Genomic DNA, 20177 nt, shown 5'->3' on the forward strand with positions numbered 1-20177 from the left:
CTTTCATGTAAACAGTGATGTAGCTGTACATGTATAGACTGGTTTAATGTGATCGCTAATGAGTATTTTATTTTTAAGAGAAACAAATAAAAATGAATGATACATCAGAAAATAATTAAATCAAATTAATTAAATTGTTAATAATTTGGGTTCAGCTAAATTCGTGTTTCCTACAGTACGGGACAAGAATTTGGGTGATAGATAGATAGATGTTTTTGGATTATAATTACAGATGCGATAAACAATATTTTAATGCGGTGTTGTAATGATGTAATACTGGAAATAACATGCTGAACTTCAGAACATCCCTTCAGACTGAACATAATAAACAGCTTTATTTCGACACTGGCTGCTTTCCTCCACACGGTGGCGCTGCTTCCCCAATTAATCGTCAGTGAAGCGACCGAGCCAAGCAGAAATGCAATCCAACTGTGTCCAACCAAACCTCCATCCAGCCTCCTCAACAGGAACTGACGTCTCTTCGGTGCAAGTGGATGGAAAAAATGCAGCTGCAGGAAAAATGGCTCCAAACACGGCACCGCTAAAAGGTAAGAAATGAACCTTTATACAGCAGCTGTCTGCGTGGTAAAGTTTTAGCTCGTAGTTGCCTGAAATCGGCGGTTGCGGCTCCGTAGTTTCCGGCCGTTTCCCGTTTGACAAAGCCTGCATTTCTTCCTTGTTGTGGGCACTTAGTTGGCAGGACCAAAGCAGTTGCCAGGGTACTTTTAAATTAATAAATCAGTGTTCCTTAAAGTACAGAGCAGACGTATAAGTTAACATTGTGTAGCTAAATTCAGTCGTGTTTATGTTCCCGTGGACGATATGTTTGCCCGTTTTGTTTGGTTTAGCCGCTAACTTAGCATCCAACAAAGTCAAAAGTTAAAGTTCCAACCGCCAACAAAAGTGTCAGAAAGTGACATTTTATCGGGCTAGCCGGGTTAGTTAGCTTGATCACTGTGTTATTGTCTGTTGAGAGTCAGTGTTATCTCATATTAACAACTAGCTAGCTCATATTTTATGATGTGTACAGTGTGTGAAAAGCAGACGTTCACGACTTATTGACAATTCACAACGCATCATTTGGTGTCAGGTGAGCATCAGCCGACAGGTTAGCTAGCTACAAATATGCTAGTTAAGCGCTAGAAAGTGCTCGATGCAATTGTTCTCTAGCGATAATTTATCATCTGACAGGTTGCGTTACTAAGACAAACATATCCTATTTCTGTTGGTTGAGTGTCTTCCAAAAATGTTACGTGTTAACGCAATACCCCACTGCTGCCAAATCAACAGTGTTTTCTCCAGTCTTTCGAGGGAAAGTCCTGCTTTTCAGGTAATTTCAATGCAGTGATTAACATTATATCAAGTCCTCTTTGAAAAATAGCTGGACAACTAACTTCAGCAGATCTTGTATATTGGTTTTGCCTGTGATTGCATGTTTATCTGCTTATCACAACCACCAAATGTGCATTTCTTTGTCCAACTAACGGTCTGGCAGTTTAAAAGATAAAGTTAACTTGGAGGTTTTATTTTTTATGTTGCATTCATTTGTAAAAAATATAGGATTTAATAGAGTAAACCATAGTTTCACAGTGATATGACTTGTTTGGGGTGTTGGCCAAGTGGAGAGGGCTCTTAAATGGTCCTGTCAGTTTTTGTTTTTGTTTCTCTTTATATCTCCTTCTGTTCTGCGTAAGCGAGCTACAACAATAGACAAGTAAAGAACATGGAAAAAGAAGTTCAACTGCATTGTTTCCTTCCCACCTACCACAGAACCTATCCTAAAAATCTATAAACTTGACTGGGTTACTAATTTTCCTTTTTAAAGCTGTAATCTGTACTTTGCTCACTTTGCTAGTGCTAACACAAGCACTTTTGCACAGCTGTTGAAAGCAACACACTTACTCACTTACCCGTTAAATTAAAGGATAGGTTTTTGAAATCTGTCTTAAAGCAATAATCAGGTGCACATATGAAAGTTAAAACAGGTCTTGTTTGGGTATAATCATCTTTCCTGTTCTTACTGGACATTAAGAGATCCCTTCCTAATGTACTTTCAACTGAAACAATGGAAGACAAAATCTACAATGAAAAATCAAAATGTATTCCACAGTTTATCGTAAGCAGTCTGAGTTAGTTAAATGAAGCGGATATCTTCCAAAGTTACAGTCTTTTTAGTTTGAAATCCTCTCTTCTGAATGTAACTTTGGAAAACATCCACTTCATGCGTCAAACTAGCATCAGATATACTATGTATTTTCTTTGTGTTTTGTCCTCCGTCCCTCAACAGATCTCTTTAGGGTCAGTATGAGCAGGAGGAATGACAACAGCAAGAAGAGCCTGTGACAATGTTCACATGGCCATGACAGTCTTGAAAAGTTACAAACCTAACCTCTAATCTCTACAGAGTACGAGTGCAACTTCATGCCATGCTCTGCAGCCAAACACAAAAAATTATGCGAAAATATTTAAAAATTTTACATTTGATGGAGTAATGCTACCATTAAAAAAAAAAAACATGGAATCCAGTTTGTAAATATATTTCTCTCAGTAAACATCTTTCAGCTTTATTGAAAATCTGGAGCAAGATGATAAATTATGTGATGCTGTCTGTCAGTGTTGAATAAGATGATTTTTAAAGCTATTTGCAGAACAAATTAAAGTAAACAAATAAACTGTATATTAAGGGTTAAGAAAACATGATGGTGGTTTTGTCAAACCATCAAGCTAAAGATCTGGGAATTATCGAGACTCCCAGAGTCCTGTTTGTTAATGTGACCTCTGCATCCTTAAATCAGTCCTCTCAAGCAAGCATTTGACTGGAGGGTTATGGCTCGGGTAGCTGTAGTCTTCTAAATACTTCAGCAAAAATAATGATGTGCTTAAATGTTGAATGAAGCTCTTACAGGACCTTGGCTCTGCCATCCTTTACCAGTGTAACAGAGTTTGCAGTATTTGTCTTGGCTGCAATTGACTTGACTCCCTTAAGGGGGATTCCTCCTTTGTATTTTCTCCTGTTGCTATTTATGGGTTTTAAACATATGGCTATCTTGATTCAGGATCTTTCGTGTTTAGTTTTGTTCTTAGTGTAGCTCGAGTCCTGTTGGATCTCCTTTGTTATAACTGCATACAACCCATTGTCTTTTTCTCAGCGTTCTTTGAGTCTGAACTTTATTGGATTGATCTTTCTGATGCAATGATATACAGTGAAATCAGTCAAGAAAAAGAGACTAATGTTTATGAACTTGAAAATATTACTTGGGTTTTCCAGGTTGACAGTGTTTACATTCAGAATCAGGAAGTAGCTGTTGTTAAGTGTGTGGCTCAATATGTTAAGGAGCTCTGTGCAAAACTGACTTTAACTTCTGAGCTTCAACTTGTCAGGACATGCATTCTTACTGTGTGTAAAATCAATGATATACAGATGAACTACTTTGGTCAGAGCATGTGATATTTCTGCACAGAATGAAGCCATCAGAGACAGCAGGCACCAAAAGACGATGACCTTTCTTTTTATGCATTTAGTGTCTACAAGCTGTGTTCTTGGCAAAGTTGGCACTGAGCTCTCCTAGTCAAATGCTTAATGAATGCAGCCACATTGTCACCGCCCGCTGGTGTTAGCACAGCTGATAAGACAATCTTGGGCCATGGTGCTAACATAATGCTAACAGAGTGAGAGAAAGCCAAAGGAAGAGAGAGTGAGAGACCCGTCGGGCTGCTTAGCATGCCAAATTCCTCAGCTGCACAATAGTGCTAGGCTAGCCTGAGCCCCAGCACAGCCAGCCTTCTCCACCACAATGGGAGGGGAAGCTCAGGAGAGGCCGGTGACGCCTGGGGAGGGAAGGAACTCACTCAACCCTGGGGCAGTGATCGTTCGATGAATGGTTGCTTTGAGGAGGCGCTGTGTCATTTTAGGACCACAAAACACTCTTTGCAGCAATGTTTTTCTCATGCTATTGACTTGGGATACTCTTGGTTCCCTCCTGTTGACGGCTAAAATAGATTATCATGTCCTTGTTTGGCATCAATTTTGGACAAAACAAACAGCATGATGAGAGAAAAATTAGATGAATTGTTAGCTGCTGTCTTGCACAGTAGCACACCGATTTGTAACCCAACTGCATGCCGATACATAGTGTGAGTCATATGTTGCTTCAGTGTTATAAATCACTTTGTGCAACTGTTTGATTTAGTCTTTTTTTGTTATGTGGTCAGCCCGGCTGCTTGGTTAAACAATTGCAATGCGCACCTCGCAATGTTATGGTACACTGATAGAGGACAGCTTGCTCTGTGTGAGCTTATCAATTTAAATGTCATGAACATGCTGCTAATGAAGCCCGTGCTGGTTATTTTCCCCAATTGATGCCCTTGACTCCAAAACAAGCACATGCAAGTATTGGGTGTGCATATGTGACAAATGGCTACCAATCAATAAGCAATCAAAGCCTGGTTAGAGCAGCAAGGCCAAGGGAAACTTTAGATAAAGAACTGCCATTTAACAAAAGATGCCCTTGGGTGGCTGCAGCACCGGAGGAAGCACACGCAGGTCAATCGCTACAACAAAGGGTTGGTGGTTCAGTCCCATGCTCCTCCTGTCCACATGCGGCAGAGTCCTGGAGCAAAACGCTAAACCCTGGGTGCCCAGGCCAGCGTCATGCCTTAGTGTGTGTGTGTGTTAATGTGTTGGGTCGAACATTGTGAAATGCTTTGGTAAAAAATGTGCTGTGTAAATGCAGCTTATTTACCCTTATGATCAGGCAGGTACAGGTTAACAAATGCTTTTTGGGGAGTTTTTCTCTGTGAACTATTTAATTGTGAAAATAATAATTTGTCAGAGTCAGTCATTTGTGTTTGCTCGTATAATCTCATTTTATATATATATCTCGAGTTTTTTGAATGTATTTGTCTACCTCTTGATGAAATTCACCCAAATGTTTTGTCTCCTTTTTAGGTGTATAAAGATTTGCTACGCAATCCTTTGGGCCACACTGACTTAACAGCTGTCACACTCATGGCACCTTCCAGTTGACAGAATGGCCCAGATATCAAGTGGTAATGGGTTCAAGCTGGATGTCCCCCAGTCAAAGGGGGTTGTGGGTAAAGAGGAAGCCCTCCGCATGGAGGAAGAGGCTTTAGCAAAATTGCAAAGGGAGAAGAGACACACCGTTTCAGCTTCAACACCCTCATCTTCCTCTGCAGCATCCTCATCATTCTCAAAACCAAAACCATCAAAATCTGCCACTACTGCTCCTCAACCTCTACCCTCTACTAATAGACCAGAAAAGGACCTCATTGTCTTCCCAGAGACCAAGAAGCAGGCAGAGCAAAACAAGTTCAGGGATATTGATGTGGACAAGCTGACTAATGAGGAACTTGAAAAGCTCCTGCTGGATGAGAACTTTGGGGCTAACAGCAAAGTGTCCCGCCCCTCATCGCTAATGGGGTTTAACCTCAGTGCCTCCTACCCTGGAGGCCATGTCTGTAGCTCCTCTCCTTTCCAGAGCAGCCAGTGGACACCTGTTATGTCCACCCCGTCTAGCTCCAGTGTGTCCACTCCCACCCATCAGCCTGCACCATTGTTCCCCTCTGCTCCATTCCCTAAACCAGGCACATTTCAGAATGGCTTCACTCCAACCATGCCACCCTTCATGCCCCTGTCGGCACAGCAGACACCGTTCATGGCCTTCCCTCCCATCCAGCCTGCTGCTGCCATGGTCTTCCCACAGCCAACCGTGGACCCAGAGATGGCCAAACTGTTCGACAAGATTGCCAGTACCTCAGAATACTTGAAGAATGGCAAATCGGCCAGCACTGACCTAGATTCCTCTCAAGCGGGCGCAGCTTCTCTGGCACCCAATCCCCCACCCCAGCAGCCAGCAGTGATGGAGTCTTCTAGCATCAGCCGCATAGACTGGCTGGATCTGGACCCACTTACAAAGCGTAAACCTGAGAATGAGGAAGTATCCCAGGCATCAGGAGGCACTGCACAGACGGTACCAGGAGTTGCTGCAGGGGATCCTTGGGATGCAGTGCTCGAGACTGAAGGGAACAGTAGTAGCAGCAGCCCCAAGCCCGAGGTGAAAGCATCACTGTCAGTTCGCTCGCAGCCCAGAAGAGCATCAACAGGAGCGGCTGTCACTAGGAGTCACTCGCTTAACATCCCAGGGACCTCCTCCCAGCACAAACCAAACAGTCAGGTAGGATCACAGTAAAATGTAAAAGTTTGAAAAGTGAAAATTAGTTCAGGCAAAGTCGGCAGAGATTTCTGTAGGCCTTTTCACACTACAAATTTAGTCATAGCGAAATGATTATTAACATAAAAGGCCCTGAATCTTATTTCCTCAATCAACTTTTTATTATGTGCACGTGCGTCCTACATAAACATACATAATTAGATGAAGGCTTGGTTGTGTTTCATCAGACATTTCTCTGTGCTGTTTTGTCTGTGCTCTTCTCACTGGTTTGATGTGGGCAGGGCTTAGTCGGAAAGAGGTGGTGTCATGTGCACCACATCAGGATTTAGCAATATTTGTAATATATACCCTATGAATCAAATCTGATCAAACCACACCCACACAGTTCTGATGGAGCAGAACTCTGAATAACTAATGCGGTATTTTTCTGAACTTTAACTTTAGTTTAATCATCAGCTGTAGTTGTGGATACGTAATGTTGTAGAGAAAAACTTTTAGGGTTTTTAATAATGAATGGATTGCATTTAAATGTGCGAGTCCCGAGACCCTGTTTTTTTGGATGCTGGCTCAATGGCATGGCCTAATGGATACTTAGGGTCCTGTCCATGTGTACACAGGTATTTCTATAAACTTAAACACACAGATAATCAGAAACTCTGTTTTCAGTGTTCATGTCTGGACGGGCAGAAACAGAGATTTTTGGAAACAATGACGCAGACACCCGCGTTTGCTTCCTAAATGGGACTTATCTGTGAATGTAGTATCAATGGTGAATGTGAACTTGGTTTATGTGCTATCATATCGTGGCGTATTTGAGGTACATGGATAGATTGGATGTTATATTGTCTATGTTTAGAAAGACACAAACAGACATTGATAAAATAGTGATACAAAGAAAGACTAAAACGTCTGTTGAAAATGTTTTGTATAAAAGTATTTTCTAGGGGGATTCTATGGAAAGCAGCCACGCTCTCCTGCCTTGTCATTTTCTGCCTGTTTGAGGAAAAAATACTTGTTGCTTCAGTACAAGCCCTGTTACCTGTGACATATATGATAGAAAGTAAAAGTAAGTAAAGAGTATGCGAAAGTAGAAATCGTTTAATAGGCAAGCATAGGCCCAGTGTACATGAATGGTCATGTCATATGTGTTTTTCACCTCGTCTAGACTGCGATCATTTTTTACAAAAACTCAAAAATTGTGTTGACAAGGCCTTTAATTAAAAAGAGCTAGGATTAATGTTATAAGCTTCACCTGTGAAGAATAATGTCAAGTATTCTGTTTCACATTTATACCTGGTGACTGCACCAATCATTTGCAGTCTTTTTGCAGTTAGCCACTGTGCAGTTTAGCCAAACGAGTTGGCTAACTACCTTACTAATAGGCTGTTTTTGGTCATTCGACATCCCCAAATATGTCCATGACCAGGGATTTTAGCATACTACCTGCTAGACCAGTGCCACCCATAAAAGTCCTTTTACTAACAGCTAACTAACTGTCTTCGTATAGTATTGACAGCATAGGCATAATCATGCATTGCATTTAAGTTGAGTGAGTAAAGTTTATTCAGAACAGATAATGGTGCATCTTCATGTTCAACCAAAACACCCACCAAAGTCGTGTGTACAACTTCTCATTGTACATTCATGTATACTCCTCATTCAATCACTAGCACAAGCTAAGCATCCTCTTTACTTCTGCTCCCTGTAATTATGTTTTTCAGCGTGGTTAGCTACCCACTGTTTCACCCCACAATTTTCTCTTGACCACATTTTGTGATTAATTTTGCCATGCAAAGACATGAGTGATCTAATTTCTTGTGATGAATATTTATAACTTTCATTTGGGACACTGCTGTGGGCAAGTGGCATGGGATATTGTTGCTTCTAAATCTTTTTTTCCCCCTAAACCTAAACAACCATCTGTCATTTGGCTGGTAGGCCTCAGTATGGTTGTACTGCTGGCAGCCCTGAGTTCAGACATGACAAGCATTTTAGTCTACAGCAGTACTGAGGCCTGCTGGCCAAACATGAACTCGTCACCATGTCCCTTCCTCTTTATTCAGTGTTTGAGAGTCAGATTAACCACGTTAACCAAGTTGTACATCTTCTGCCTGGAAATGAATGAGTAAAAGATACTACAGGCTTCATCAGAAGTGCCTATAAGTTATTGTGACAGAAGTGAAAAGCTCTTTTAGGTTGTTTGGACAGGGGGAGTTTGACGTGATAAGTCTGGCTGTCAATATGTTTTACTGCTCTCACAAAATGTGTTAAGTCACCCATGTACTCAAACTCGTGCTTGTTCCTCCCCAGCCACGTGCGGGTAGAGTACAAAATACGAACAACACCCAGACCCTCACATTAAGATATTGTTTTACATTACCACCAATGATCTCAAACTCCACAGAGTACTTTTAAGGTCAGGACAGGCTATTGTGTTGGACATTGTATCAGTTTTTTTTGCAGTTTTCAAGAAGCCCATTTCCTGTGCTTTGTGTTTCTCTGTGTCATGACCAAACAATTGGTCTCTGTGGTATGTTTCTTACACTAGGGTGATAATTAACCTTGCAGCACTATAAAAATGACTTATTTCCGAAATTCCCCATGGTTGAAGAAAGCCATGAAATTTGCCACAATCTGAAAACAGTGTTTGGACAGATACCTATACAGTACAGTCAGAAAATATAAAGAAACCTTGTGGAAAAGGTCATAACCATGACCAGTCAAGGGCAGTTTAAATGTACTGCTCCAGTAGGTCCTTCAAGTCTATGCGTGATACTTTACAGACATATACTTTACCATTCATCAAAGGCAACTTGTTCAGTCTGCACACCCAGCGGTGTCTTCCAGGGTTGAGGAATGTCTGTTTCTTTGAAAGGATGAAATGGTGTTTGTTTACATTTATCTATATGTTATGTCTTGGTTCAAGCACGTGTTTGCTGGTCAGTCAGACTACCATGTTGTGTTTCAACTTGGGGCCCTTAGACTCTTGCTTTTTTCATCCATATTGTTTGCAGTCTTGGTGAGATGGTATGTGTGTTTGCTTGCTTGCGTGGCAGTTGGAGCCCATGTTGTAATAAACAGGAACAAGCCCGTACAGCTCCCTTATGCCCTGCAGAAGCACAAGAGTGACCCAATCACACAGAAATCACACTAAGCTGCAGCTCATTTAGACAGAGAGATGTTGTATTGCCTTATAGTTTGGAAACCTGTGGGATACCCTACTTTGAGCAGCTGTGGGAATATAAGATAATAATTCCTTTATATGCCTCACAATAAGAGGTTTGCAGTAGTTTTTGTGTGGAAAGTTTTTATATGAAGCAATAGCTTGAAGTATTAAGTTTGCAGCAGCAGTAGCATAACACAGAATCTATATCTGCAACAGTACGAAAAAAACAACAGTCTGAACACAGTGAGGCTGATGTCTGTGGTTGCAAGTCTAGTTTCACTCCTGCTTTTATGTTCTCATGGCCATCTCACAGAGACTATAATACCAGGAGCTACTAAACCACATAATGTGTCTTTTTACAAAGGTGCTCTCTTTAAGTTGCCTGCGTGGGCCACATGTATTGAGCGAATCATTTTACAGTGATGACACAGCTTGGTTGAGGACAGAGTGTTGGCCTTGCTTTCCAAGAAAGACTAAAATGTACTTGAAAATGGTTTTGTTTTTGACCAAACCAATGTTTTGCATGTGTTTCTTTTCTACATATCTATTTACATCACTGCAAAAAAAAAAAATTCAAAGCATGTTGTTATGTTGTAGATTGAGTGGTTTTCATACCATTTCAGATGGCCTCTGGTTTCAATTTGAAACTTGCTAGTGAATGTATCTTGTTTTATTCTTGCCAAAGTTACTTTGTAATTGTGTGGCGTTTATTGATGACACTTGGTACATTAACACAGAATGCTGTCAGGGACTCCAGAAATACAAGATCTATTATGACAGTGAGGTACCAAAGAGCATTGAGTTCATGAGCTGTTGAAGAAAATCATACACAGAGGACATACAAAAAGCAGTCATGGGCATTAAGATAATGTGAATCTATGACAGTTTCACAGGAACTTGTTGTGTGGTGTTATACTTATTATGACAGCTGATTGTAGAGCAATTACTTTAATGCGCAAACTTCCCATCAATAAGTGTTGGCAATGATAGTAAACACCCACCTCTGTTTAATGAAAGTATGACAGATAAAAACAACTCAACAGATACAGTCTACAGTATGTGTAGGTTTTCCTGCTAGAGACACTGGTGTTGAGTTACAGAACAGATCCAGGCAACAGACATCTCTTAACTCTTGCTCTAAAAGCTTAATGAAATGCCTCGCAACACATTCTGAAATACTGGTTCGAGTCTTATCATGGTTGTGATTGTAAACTGAAATGTTCATCCATGCCACATAAATAATCTCTTTACTCTTCCAAAAACATTAAATTTTAACTGGAAATAAAACAAAACAGTTTTTCATTTCAGTCCAATTGAGGAAGCAAACAATTCCAGGCTGTACTGTGACTTTGACAAATGTGGTGAGATTGGTTCTGGATACAATCTTGTTATGAGTTCCATATAATGTCACATATTAATGGGGTCAAACTTGGCTTAACATGTGGCCTAACAGAAGCCCTTGAGGAATTGATTTATTTAAAGAAACCAGTGTTTTTTTTTTCTTTTATCTCCCCATGAACATGAGATTAACTCCTACTGCACAGAAAACTAAATGTAAAAGACGACACATTTTATCCACAAAAAGTGTTGCCCTAGGCTTGATTGTAATTGTTTTACACTTTTGTTTCACTTGCAGTTATGTGTCCCAAGAGGCTTTTTTCAATACAATTATTTCCAAGATGAGTGTCTTAATGGCTGTAAGTCCGCCTGAAGTTGCCAAGCCTTGCTGTGGTTGGCTTGAGTTTAGTGTAAGATGTGGTCGTGTGGACAGAGGGGTTTAAAATGGAACAAACGAGCTTGAACTTGGAGGCTTAGTCAGAACAGGCTATCTACTGTGGAGTCACACCAGCTCTACCGTATGTCTCATTCTCTTCCTCTTCCTTTAGACTTTGTAGTGGATTTGTCACCCAAACCGTCTGTCTCATACTTTCTTTTGGTTTTCACTCATTGCTTTCTTTCTCTTTCTATATTTACTGTCTGCTCTTTTTTCTCTGCAGTATCTCAATTAATTTCTTAACCTCTATTGCTTTACAATTGTTTGTCTACCTTTCTTCACCCAACTAACATCTGGCTTTTGTCTTCAATGAGATGGGGTTCTATCTGCAGTCATTCCCGCGTCAAATGACTGCAGGGGTCATAGGTGTTTATCGGGTGTTTATCGGTGGACATGCTAATTTTCTACCCCTTGTCTGTCACGATGCTATGATGCATGTTTAGGGTAAGGACGTTGGAACATCAACACTTTTCCACCCGTCTTTGTTTTATCAAGCAGCGCTCAAAAACGGAGTCAGTTTCCTACTTTGTGTGGTTTATACTGGTCTAAAAATCTCACTTACACACACTAATATTGTAAAAATGGTAGTAGTCCTCCTCCTTTTATTCACTGACTGCCTGTTATGCTACTAATCCCTTGCTTTGGCCTTTAGATATAAAGCAGTAGGTAAGTGATAATCAGCAGTCAAACAAATAGCTCTATCTGCACTTCAGCCGTCATTCCTCACAGCACCAATGCCTGTTCAGACCTGGCTCTTACTGTTTGCAAAGCAACACTAAAAGTTAATGCGTCATTTACCACACATGGCCATGTCTGGCAACACAGACTAATTTTACTTACCCTTAAGAAGTGCAGCTCCACTTGATGCAGTGTAAAGTGTTTTTTGGTTCGTCTAGTAGATCTTCAAATCCAGAGAAGAAATGGTAAGGATTTTTAGTGAGTGCATACACACAGACTGAATCAAGCCACAATGTCTTTAACTATGCAAAGGTGAAACAATGAAAGGTGTAGAAAAATCTGAGGTGAATTTGTTTCATTTTACTAAATGACTTTTGATCTATTTAACAATACCAGTTTTTCAGAAAATGTAATACTGAAGTTGCACAGTATGATTGTGGTTAATAGATAATAGATAGATTATAATCATGTGTCGAGCCTCCTGAACTAGTCAACTTAATTACATTCTGAGGAGTAGTGTTAAAACACACACTGAAATTCCTTGCTTGCCCTTTCATTGCAGTTTTACTGAGCTTGCCTGTTTGTTCTTGCAGTTTTCCTTCAAAATGTCCTGGAAGCAGATTTTTATCTGAGCATGTGCTGTGTTTCAAGTTCACTGTGTGCATGTGTGAAACTAAAACCTACAGTATGTAGGTTTGCACTGTGGGTTTTGGTGCATGCACTGTACATTTTTCCAACCTAAAACACTGTCAAATCTCTCCTTCTCCCGCAGACTTTAAGACCTCCAGCAGCTCTTTCACATCTCTCACACCTCCATGCCATCCCACTGCAGGCTCTACACCATTTTCTTTTATTATCGTCTAATTACACCCTAAGCTGAAGTATGAAATGCTGCAGCATACTCAACACTCTCTAAATTTTGTTCTGCCAGACAGATTGCAGGGTTAAAAGATGTTGTAGTACCAGGATGTGACATGCATTCCAGTTAACTGTGTGACTCACTGGGGAAACAGCTCTATGTCTCCTAACCTTTGACCTTGTTTACTGGCAGAAAACAGGAGTCGCATTGTGGAAGATGGCGTGAGGAAGCAGGTAGAAACAAAATACTAATGCACATAATAGAAACGTTGCTAACAAGCATTTGGAGAATAGACTAAATTCTGCAGTGTTTCAGAGAAAGCTATTCCAGTGATTTGTCAAGATTGGTGAGAGTTTCGTGTTTGTAAATGTTTTCCAGCCACCTAATAGAAAACAGATCCAAGTGTCCCTTGACCTACCTTTATTAAGTCAGAGATTTCAGTTCATCTCAGGAAGTGTGAGTTAGTTAGCCATCAGTCACTTCCTGATCGAAAGAAGAAGTAGATTTGTGTTTTCTATGCAGCTTGTTCCGCTGATGTCAACCACGGCGCAAAGTCTCACCAATGAAGCTGTATTCAAACGAGAAGTCTGTATGAAAAGTTGTTCATATATGCAGCCAAAAACGTTTTAGCTGAGAGAGGTTGCTGAGTATTCACAGTCCATTAAAATCAATCTTCATCTCTTCAGCAAGTGCTGGATCAGCATGACAGCATCACTCAGCATTTCCCACACACAGTTTTACTGTTGAAAGGAAGCCTCCTGTCTACATTTTCTTGCACTTAGTTGAGCAGTAGTGGAAAAAATTAAAAAATAACTAGCCATCATGCAGTATGTTGCTGTACATCTTGATTTTTGAACATGTAGGCTTTCAGATATTGACAGTGGCTTTTGAATGTTTGAGTGCAGGTTTCCTGTGGATAGTCTGGGGTCATTTTCATTAGGTTGGCATAAAGACGAAAAGAGGTGTCTGATATCTAGATGTGTACTGTAAGTCAATACTGATGCTGGGCGTGGAATTACCACCAGCCGGTTAGTTGAGCCTTTCAGTTCCTGCCTGTCTGTGTCCACAAAGTTCCTCAAGCTGACCATGTTCTCATCTCAAGGGACAACACAACTGTTCTTGCTGAAACTTTTCTTCTCTTTTTTTAAAGTCAGACCTTGATCAGTAGCAAGCATGAAAAGCCTTTGAGAGATGTAGGGTAGAAGCTAGTAGGCATTGGTGTAGATGGTGTAAACTTTGATGACACAAGCAATGAATTAGCTGTTTTTTGTTTTTTTTCTGTGAACACTTAATCATCCGGAAGGTTGATAAATAAGAATTGTTCATCAGTGTTTTATCATTTGCTTGCGCCATATTTTTGAATTAATTCTACAAATTTTTTGAATGGAACATTATGTTTAGTATAATTAAAATTTTGGCACTTGCACCGTTTAGATCATGGATAAAACGGATAACATGTACAAAGGTGATGCATTTTGAGCCAGTGTGCATTATGTGATATCCTGGAAATTGCAACCACCCAGTTCGGCCACTAGCAGTCCGCTTCTTCCCTGTATTTTGCCTGATCATTTCTTTGTTTCATGGCATGTTAACACAACCTATTGATTAGTGAAATACTGTTGAACCATTGGCACGACTATGTGTTGTGTCACCCACATGCACATCCATGTGCGTCCGTTTGCGCATGCACCAGAACAGAAAAATTGGAACCCACTCATGAGAACATTGGTCCATAGTGAGAGTCCTCTAACAACATCCCGAGGCATAAGTGTTTATACATTTTCCAAACAGCTGTACGCGATGGCAGGACGTCATAGAGAGATGCGAGATGCAAAAAAGCGTACAAGTGGGGATGATGGCAGACTTTCGGACAATCTTTCCTCAAAAGTATTATTCATTGTGTTACATGTTGATGAAGGTTCTCAGTCATCCAGGTCCAGTTGCCTACATATAGCACTTAGAAATATTAATTGTGTTGCATTGGTTTGAGCACTTGAAAAGTAATGGCAAGAAGAATAAAACAAAGAGAGCTGAGAGAGGAGCTGCACACCTGGTCCAGCACTCCATGCAGTGGGCGTGCTTGTTGGATTGTTGATTTCTGGAGGTAACAGAAATTGTTAGATACGGCCACCCCAATTCTGTTGTCAGAAAAATGCATGTGGAGAGATTTCTGGCAAGCACCGAAGCACAATGATGCCTTTAGTCTGTCTCCAGCAAAAACTTTAGCTGAAATGCAGATTTCCAAAATGTTATATATCATTGAAGAAAAAATGTCTTGAAGGTTGTGTAACAGCTCATGAGTCTAGGAGTCTAAGTCAACTCCAAGGTTAAGTTACCCTAGAAAAATAGCATGAATAGTTTTACATCTGTGTAATTTGTGGAAGCAGGAGTCACATATTTCATAATTGATTATGTCTCACTCTGGAGCAGAATGTGGCCAACTAAGTGATGTAGGACACCCAGTACAACAACGCCTCTTTTCCAGACTAGAATCTTGCCAACATAGACATTTGTCAGAATGGTTATGTCAGCACTCTCAGCAGCAGGTTTGGAAAGTGTGGAAAAATAACCTTTGACAAGTTCCATATCTTGTCTTTCTATTAGTGTGGAAAAATGAGTCCATCATTCAGAAAGTTGGAAGAAATTCACATCAGTGTGGTGAGTTTTAGATTTACAGATGCTTAAATTCTTAGCCAAAAGAGGGGTTCATTTCTAATGTGTAAACCTTAGAAGCATCAGTTGGTACACAATAAGGGTTTAAAACCCAAACCGACTGTCAAAAGACTCAGAATCACACATTCCACAACTGACTTTTGTGGATTATAGTCATCTCTGTTTAGATGTCTGTCATCAACCAGCTTAAACTACTGGGTCACACCCCACAGTGTACTGTTTGACCCTGAAGATCAGCCATCATTAGGGTTGTAATCTTCCGTTATGTTGTACAGTGTGTTCCCGGCATTACAGTCAGTGCCCTGACACATCACAGTAAAACCAGAGAGAGGATGAAGGATTAGTCAATGTGTGAATCATATGTAGCCGTTCTCATGACTTCAGACACCAGGAGCTCTGCGTCCGGGTCTGACAAAATCGATAGAGTGAAACAAAGATGGGCCTGTCCCACTGTACAGCCTGCTGAGTGTGTGTCTGTGTGCGCTGTTGTGTGACACTCAGCTAACTCGGCCTCATTGGCGTATCTGCCCATGTTTGTTTTTGCTGAGGCAATCCTGACTCCAAACATAAACACTGCTCATGTGCTCTGTTGGTCTCTTTTCTCGTTGGCTTTTCAAATGTTTTCTCTCAGTCTCTCTATCAACCTTACTTTCTCTCTCCCTCTTTGACCCTCTGTTTTTTAATCTCGTTTTCTGTCTTTCTCTCTCTTTCCTTTTCTCAGTGTCGCCTGACACTGTTTATTGATTTTCTTCTCTTGTTTTATTTTAGTTTATCTTGCAAATATTCATATTGAACCAAAAAAAAAAAATATTCAAAATTTGAGACAGAAGTTGTGCGGGCAGGAACCCAGTCTCCTTGCTCCCTTGCTGGGAGAAGCAGGTGGTTTGGTGTCAGGCTTGGCCTCCTTTCCAAGCTCCATGCTGACTTTGAGGTTTCTTTCTCCTGGTGTTAAGTCGGGTCAGCTCGCTGCTTTGAACAAGATGTCTTCTCCTCTCAGGGCTGCACAGTTTTGGTCTAAATCATATCTCAGATTAATTGGCTAGATGTTGTGATCTTGGTAATTAGGGTTGGCATGCTTGTTTTTCATTTTAAGATTAGTTTTTGTGGATTAGTGACAGTTGACAGGAAGAAAGGGGACCGGGATCAACGTAAAAAAAATATCATTGGCTGATGTTGTTGAACCAGGGACATTGTGGTTTTATGGTATTTTATAAGCAGAAATATCAAACATCCATTGGTCCCAGCTTCTATAAGGTGAGGATTTGCTGCTGTCACTTTGGGCTCTGGGAAAATTCTCTCCAATATACCAACAAATGAATCAATTAATCATGACAATAAGTGTCAGAACAATCAACGATGAAAATTATTGTTAGTTGTAGCCCTAACCTTGTATCTCTTACATAAATCCATATGATTGTCCTCACTTTTTAAAGCTACAGCAGACACATACTTAGTGAAATGCTTCACGTTTAAGGATAGGGCCTTGGGTATAGTTTTAACTTCATGACATAATATCCTTTGAAGCGTGTCTTATGTGGCTGTGGTGTGATTTCAAAATTAATTAATGTAAGGACAGAAAATGATCATACAAATCATACTGGGCCCTTTATGCACTGGATTATCACCAGTGAAAATGTATGACACCTTTTATAATTTATTGTAAGAGCAACTCATGACAATGACTCATTGATAGCAAAATTGTTTGCCATTTAAAAAAAATAGATGATCTGAAGTATTGTTTTGGTTAAAAAGAAATAGAAGTTGCCAGACAACTAGTAGGAAGTTTTTAATTGTTCCATCTCCTTGTCATTGCATATGAAAACCAACTCTACTCCCTCTTGGCTTATCAAAAAACCTCTGTGTTCACAGTCTCCCGGAAGTCTCCGGGGAGAGAACATAAGCTTTTACTATGACATTCCAAACATTTTTCCTCACCTTTTCTCATTTTTTCTTCCCTTCCCCTCCTGCCTGGTCTGCAAACCTCTCTCTCCCTTGTTGGGAGTGATGTCAGAGTCCCAGATTTCCAAGCCATGACAGAGCACTTTTGCAGACTGAGCCTGGTGCAGGAAGGGGCGGGGCCCTTTCACTCCTCATTTCCTGTGCCATAGGAAGTGCATTCCTCAGCCACTGGCAGTAAGACAGCAGTAAAAAGCAGAATGCAACTGCGAGTTCCCGGCAACAGGCCAGCCTCCGGGAAAGGGAGCTCTGTGTGTGTGTGTGTGTGTGTGTGTGTGTGTGTGTGTGTGTGTGTGTGTGTGTGTGTGTGTGTGTGCGTGTGTGCGTGTGTGCGTGTGTGCGCGTGTGTGCGTGTGTGACAGAGAGAGATGAAAAAAATATAAGCAAGTAAAAACTATTTTCTCCATGTATTGACATTTTTTTCCAATATAAGAGTAAGCCAGCTCAGCCCCTAGAGGGTTAAAACATTTTTTTAGAATTTAAGAGACAAAGGTGTAAAAGAGCTGCAGAGCTGGTGTGTGTGTTTCTTTGTGTCAGACCTTTGCTCTTACTGACATGTTTATTCACTCTGTAGGATTCATAGCTCTGAGGTGTTTTTAATTAAATTGCCCCTGCAATGATCCTCAAACACAAATCACCATGAAGACTGTGAGCTTCATGTCCACAATCAATCCTTTTAAACTCATAGAAGGAGTTCATATGTGCTCTGCTGCCTGTCTCTATCTGGCCTGCTTCTGTTTGAAATATGTAAGCAGGTTACTTGTATGTATATTTCTAGCTCCCTGACTCTTTTCGTGTGTTGTGTGTGACTCTTTTGCTCCTGTAGGACAAGGGAAAAGGAAAAGGTTTGGTGAAGAATGCCGCGCTGGAAGAACAGGATGCTCAAAACTTGGAGGTTGTCGCCTTCTGTGAAGACGTAGCAACGTAAGATCCTTCCCATTGTTGTGATATTAAGCCCTCCTCTGACTTTTACATTTCAAAATTCATAATGACATTTTATAGACGCAAAGCATGCTATGGAGCTGGCTTTCAACTGTCTCACAAACTCAAATTGGGCAAGTTGCAGTCCTACACACGCAACGTGTGGGACTTACAGGAAAAGTAAATAATAAGAGACGGTTTAAATCTTGAGATGGTGCTGTTGCCACCTACAGGCAATGAAGTATTGAGTATAAGCCTTAACAAACAGATGTGGCGGACCCACTGACCAACATTTCCTCTCGTGTTTGTATGCAAGCGTAAATGCATGCTTACACATTTTCATGCATACATACACATAATTGCATGTTTTGTTCCTTGAGCCTGTACAGAATCTCTCACTCCAGTACTTAGTTTGGGTGGAGTGATGATGAAGCTGCGCTCAGGGAATCCACTTTCATTTCGATAACAGAGTCAACGCCCCCTGTCTGCCCAGCATCTACCCTGCCTGCTTGTTGGTCAGCACCCTCTCTAGATAGTTTGCAATTAAAAGGAACTTAACCTCTCATAAGAGTGTAAATGAAAACATGTAAAAAATAATTTCATAGCATTTTCATCATCTTTTACCCTCCCAATTACCCATGCCAACAGTATCAAAGTATAAAAATTACAGGCAGACTGATGAGTCATTGTTCATGTAGACTCTTTCAACTTGGGAGAACAGATAGAAATGGTAAATCTCAAATGATTTTACATAACCGTATCAGTGTGCATATAAATACATTTTTTATTCAAATAATCTCTTCCTCTCTTGCCTCCCCCCATCCAGTTTTCCTGTTGTACTGCCCATGATGTATCCAATAGTCTCATCCAAGTAATCTGATCCATATGCTAGGCTGGCTCTGGCTGCCCCCGATCTGTTTTTACTGGCCAAGTAGACCAAAATACAGAAAAGTGTTGACTCTGCTCTGTTGTATTTTTTTCCATACCAGCCTGCGCTCCAAATTCCCTCATGGCGACATGTCCACCAACCCTGGCTATGTCCTAAGCCCTGTCATTACCCAGAGAGACAGCGGAGGTGACACTAGCTGCTCTGTCAAGGTTTCGATTGAAATCTCTGAGTCTCAGCAGCCCGTAACATTCACCTGTGACGGTAAGCATCCCATAGCTATCATATAAGCCATCTTTGAACCAGTTCTTAACATGATAGTAAGCAAGTAGAGAAGTAACCAGTTGATCAGAAAAAATATTTTAGCAGCCTTCATCTTCTGTATTTTAGACAACAGTTTTTTTCCCCTAGTATGGACATACATTTAACCACAAGAATAGCCTAGTGTTAAAAAGTGCAGAAAATCCTCTATACAGATTGAACACCATCGCATTTAAGTCAGCCAAAAAGGAAACCTTGTACCACTTTGCCTTTAAGAGTGAGCTGCTCAGATTGCAGATATGAGAGTTCTGAAGGAGGAAACGACATTCACAGCTGCCAAACTCTTTACCCCCTCCTCACCTCATTTTTTTCTTGTTCTTTTCATTTTTTCTGTCGTGGGAAGTACACTTTGTTCCTTTTCCGCACAAATAAAGGTTTGTCCCCTTGCCCTGGAGAAGCCATGTTGGGGCAAAAGGGACTCTAGTCTTTTTTTTTTTTTTTCTCTCTAAGATTTCTGGTTTCCTACCCTGGGTGTTTGCTGTTGTTGGCTAACCCCTCGTTAAGCACACACAAAACTACAACCGCTGTGATTGACGTGTCTTTTGGGATCTGAAGCCAAGCACACTAGAGGCTGTCAGCCAATCCAGAGGGCTTTTTTGTTAGACATATTATTTCGACTGTGTGACCAAGTTCACCACTGTCTATGTAGGTCCCTGAGGATCAGCATTAGACCACTGTGAGTGTGTTTGTGTGGTAATGCGAGTCTGTTAGTATGTGTGTGAGACTGTCTGCTATAAGGGTCTGTTTTGTTT

The 20177-nt window shown here is 40.8% G+C and overlaps 1 protein-coding gene across 1 annotated transcript in view; it reads left to right on the plus strand.

Annotated features, from left to right (window-relative positions):
• Positions 1–464: 464 nt before the first annotated feature.
• The window catches only part of pik3c2a (phosphatidylinositol-4-phosphate 3-kinase, catalytic subunit type 2 alpha), a 46173-nt gene continuing 26460 nt past the window's right edge, over positions 465–20177 (plus strand). Inside the window, exons 1-4 of the mRNA XM_073471509.1 lie at positions 465–548; positions 4949–6194; positions 18124–18221; positions 19208–19368. Coding sequence (XP_073327610.1) covers positions 5031–6194; positions 18124–18221; positions 19208–19368 — 1423 coding nt within the window. The 5' untranslated portion in view covers positions 465–548; positions 4949–5030. The remainder of the gene's footprint in view (positions 549–4948; positions 6195–18123; positions 18222–19207; positions 19369–20177) is intronic.

Source organism: Pagrus major, chromosome 8 (assembly GCF_040436345.1).
Source record: "Pagrus major chromosome 8, Pma_NU_1.0".
NCBI lineage: Eukaryota > Metazoa > Chordata > Actinopteri > Spariformes > Sparidae > Pagrus > Pagrus major.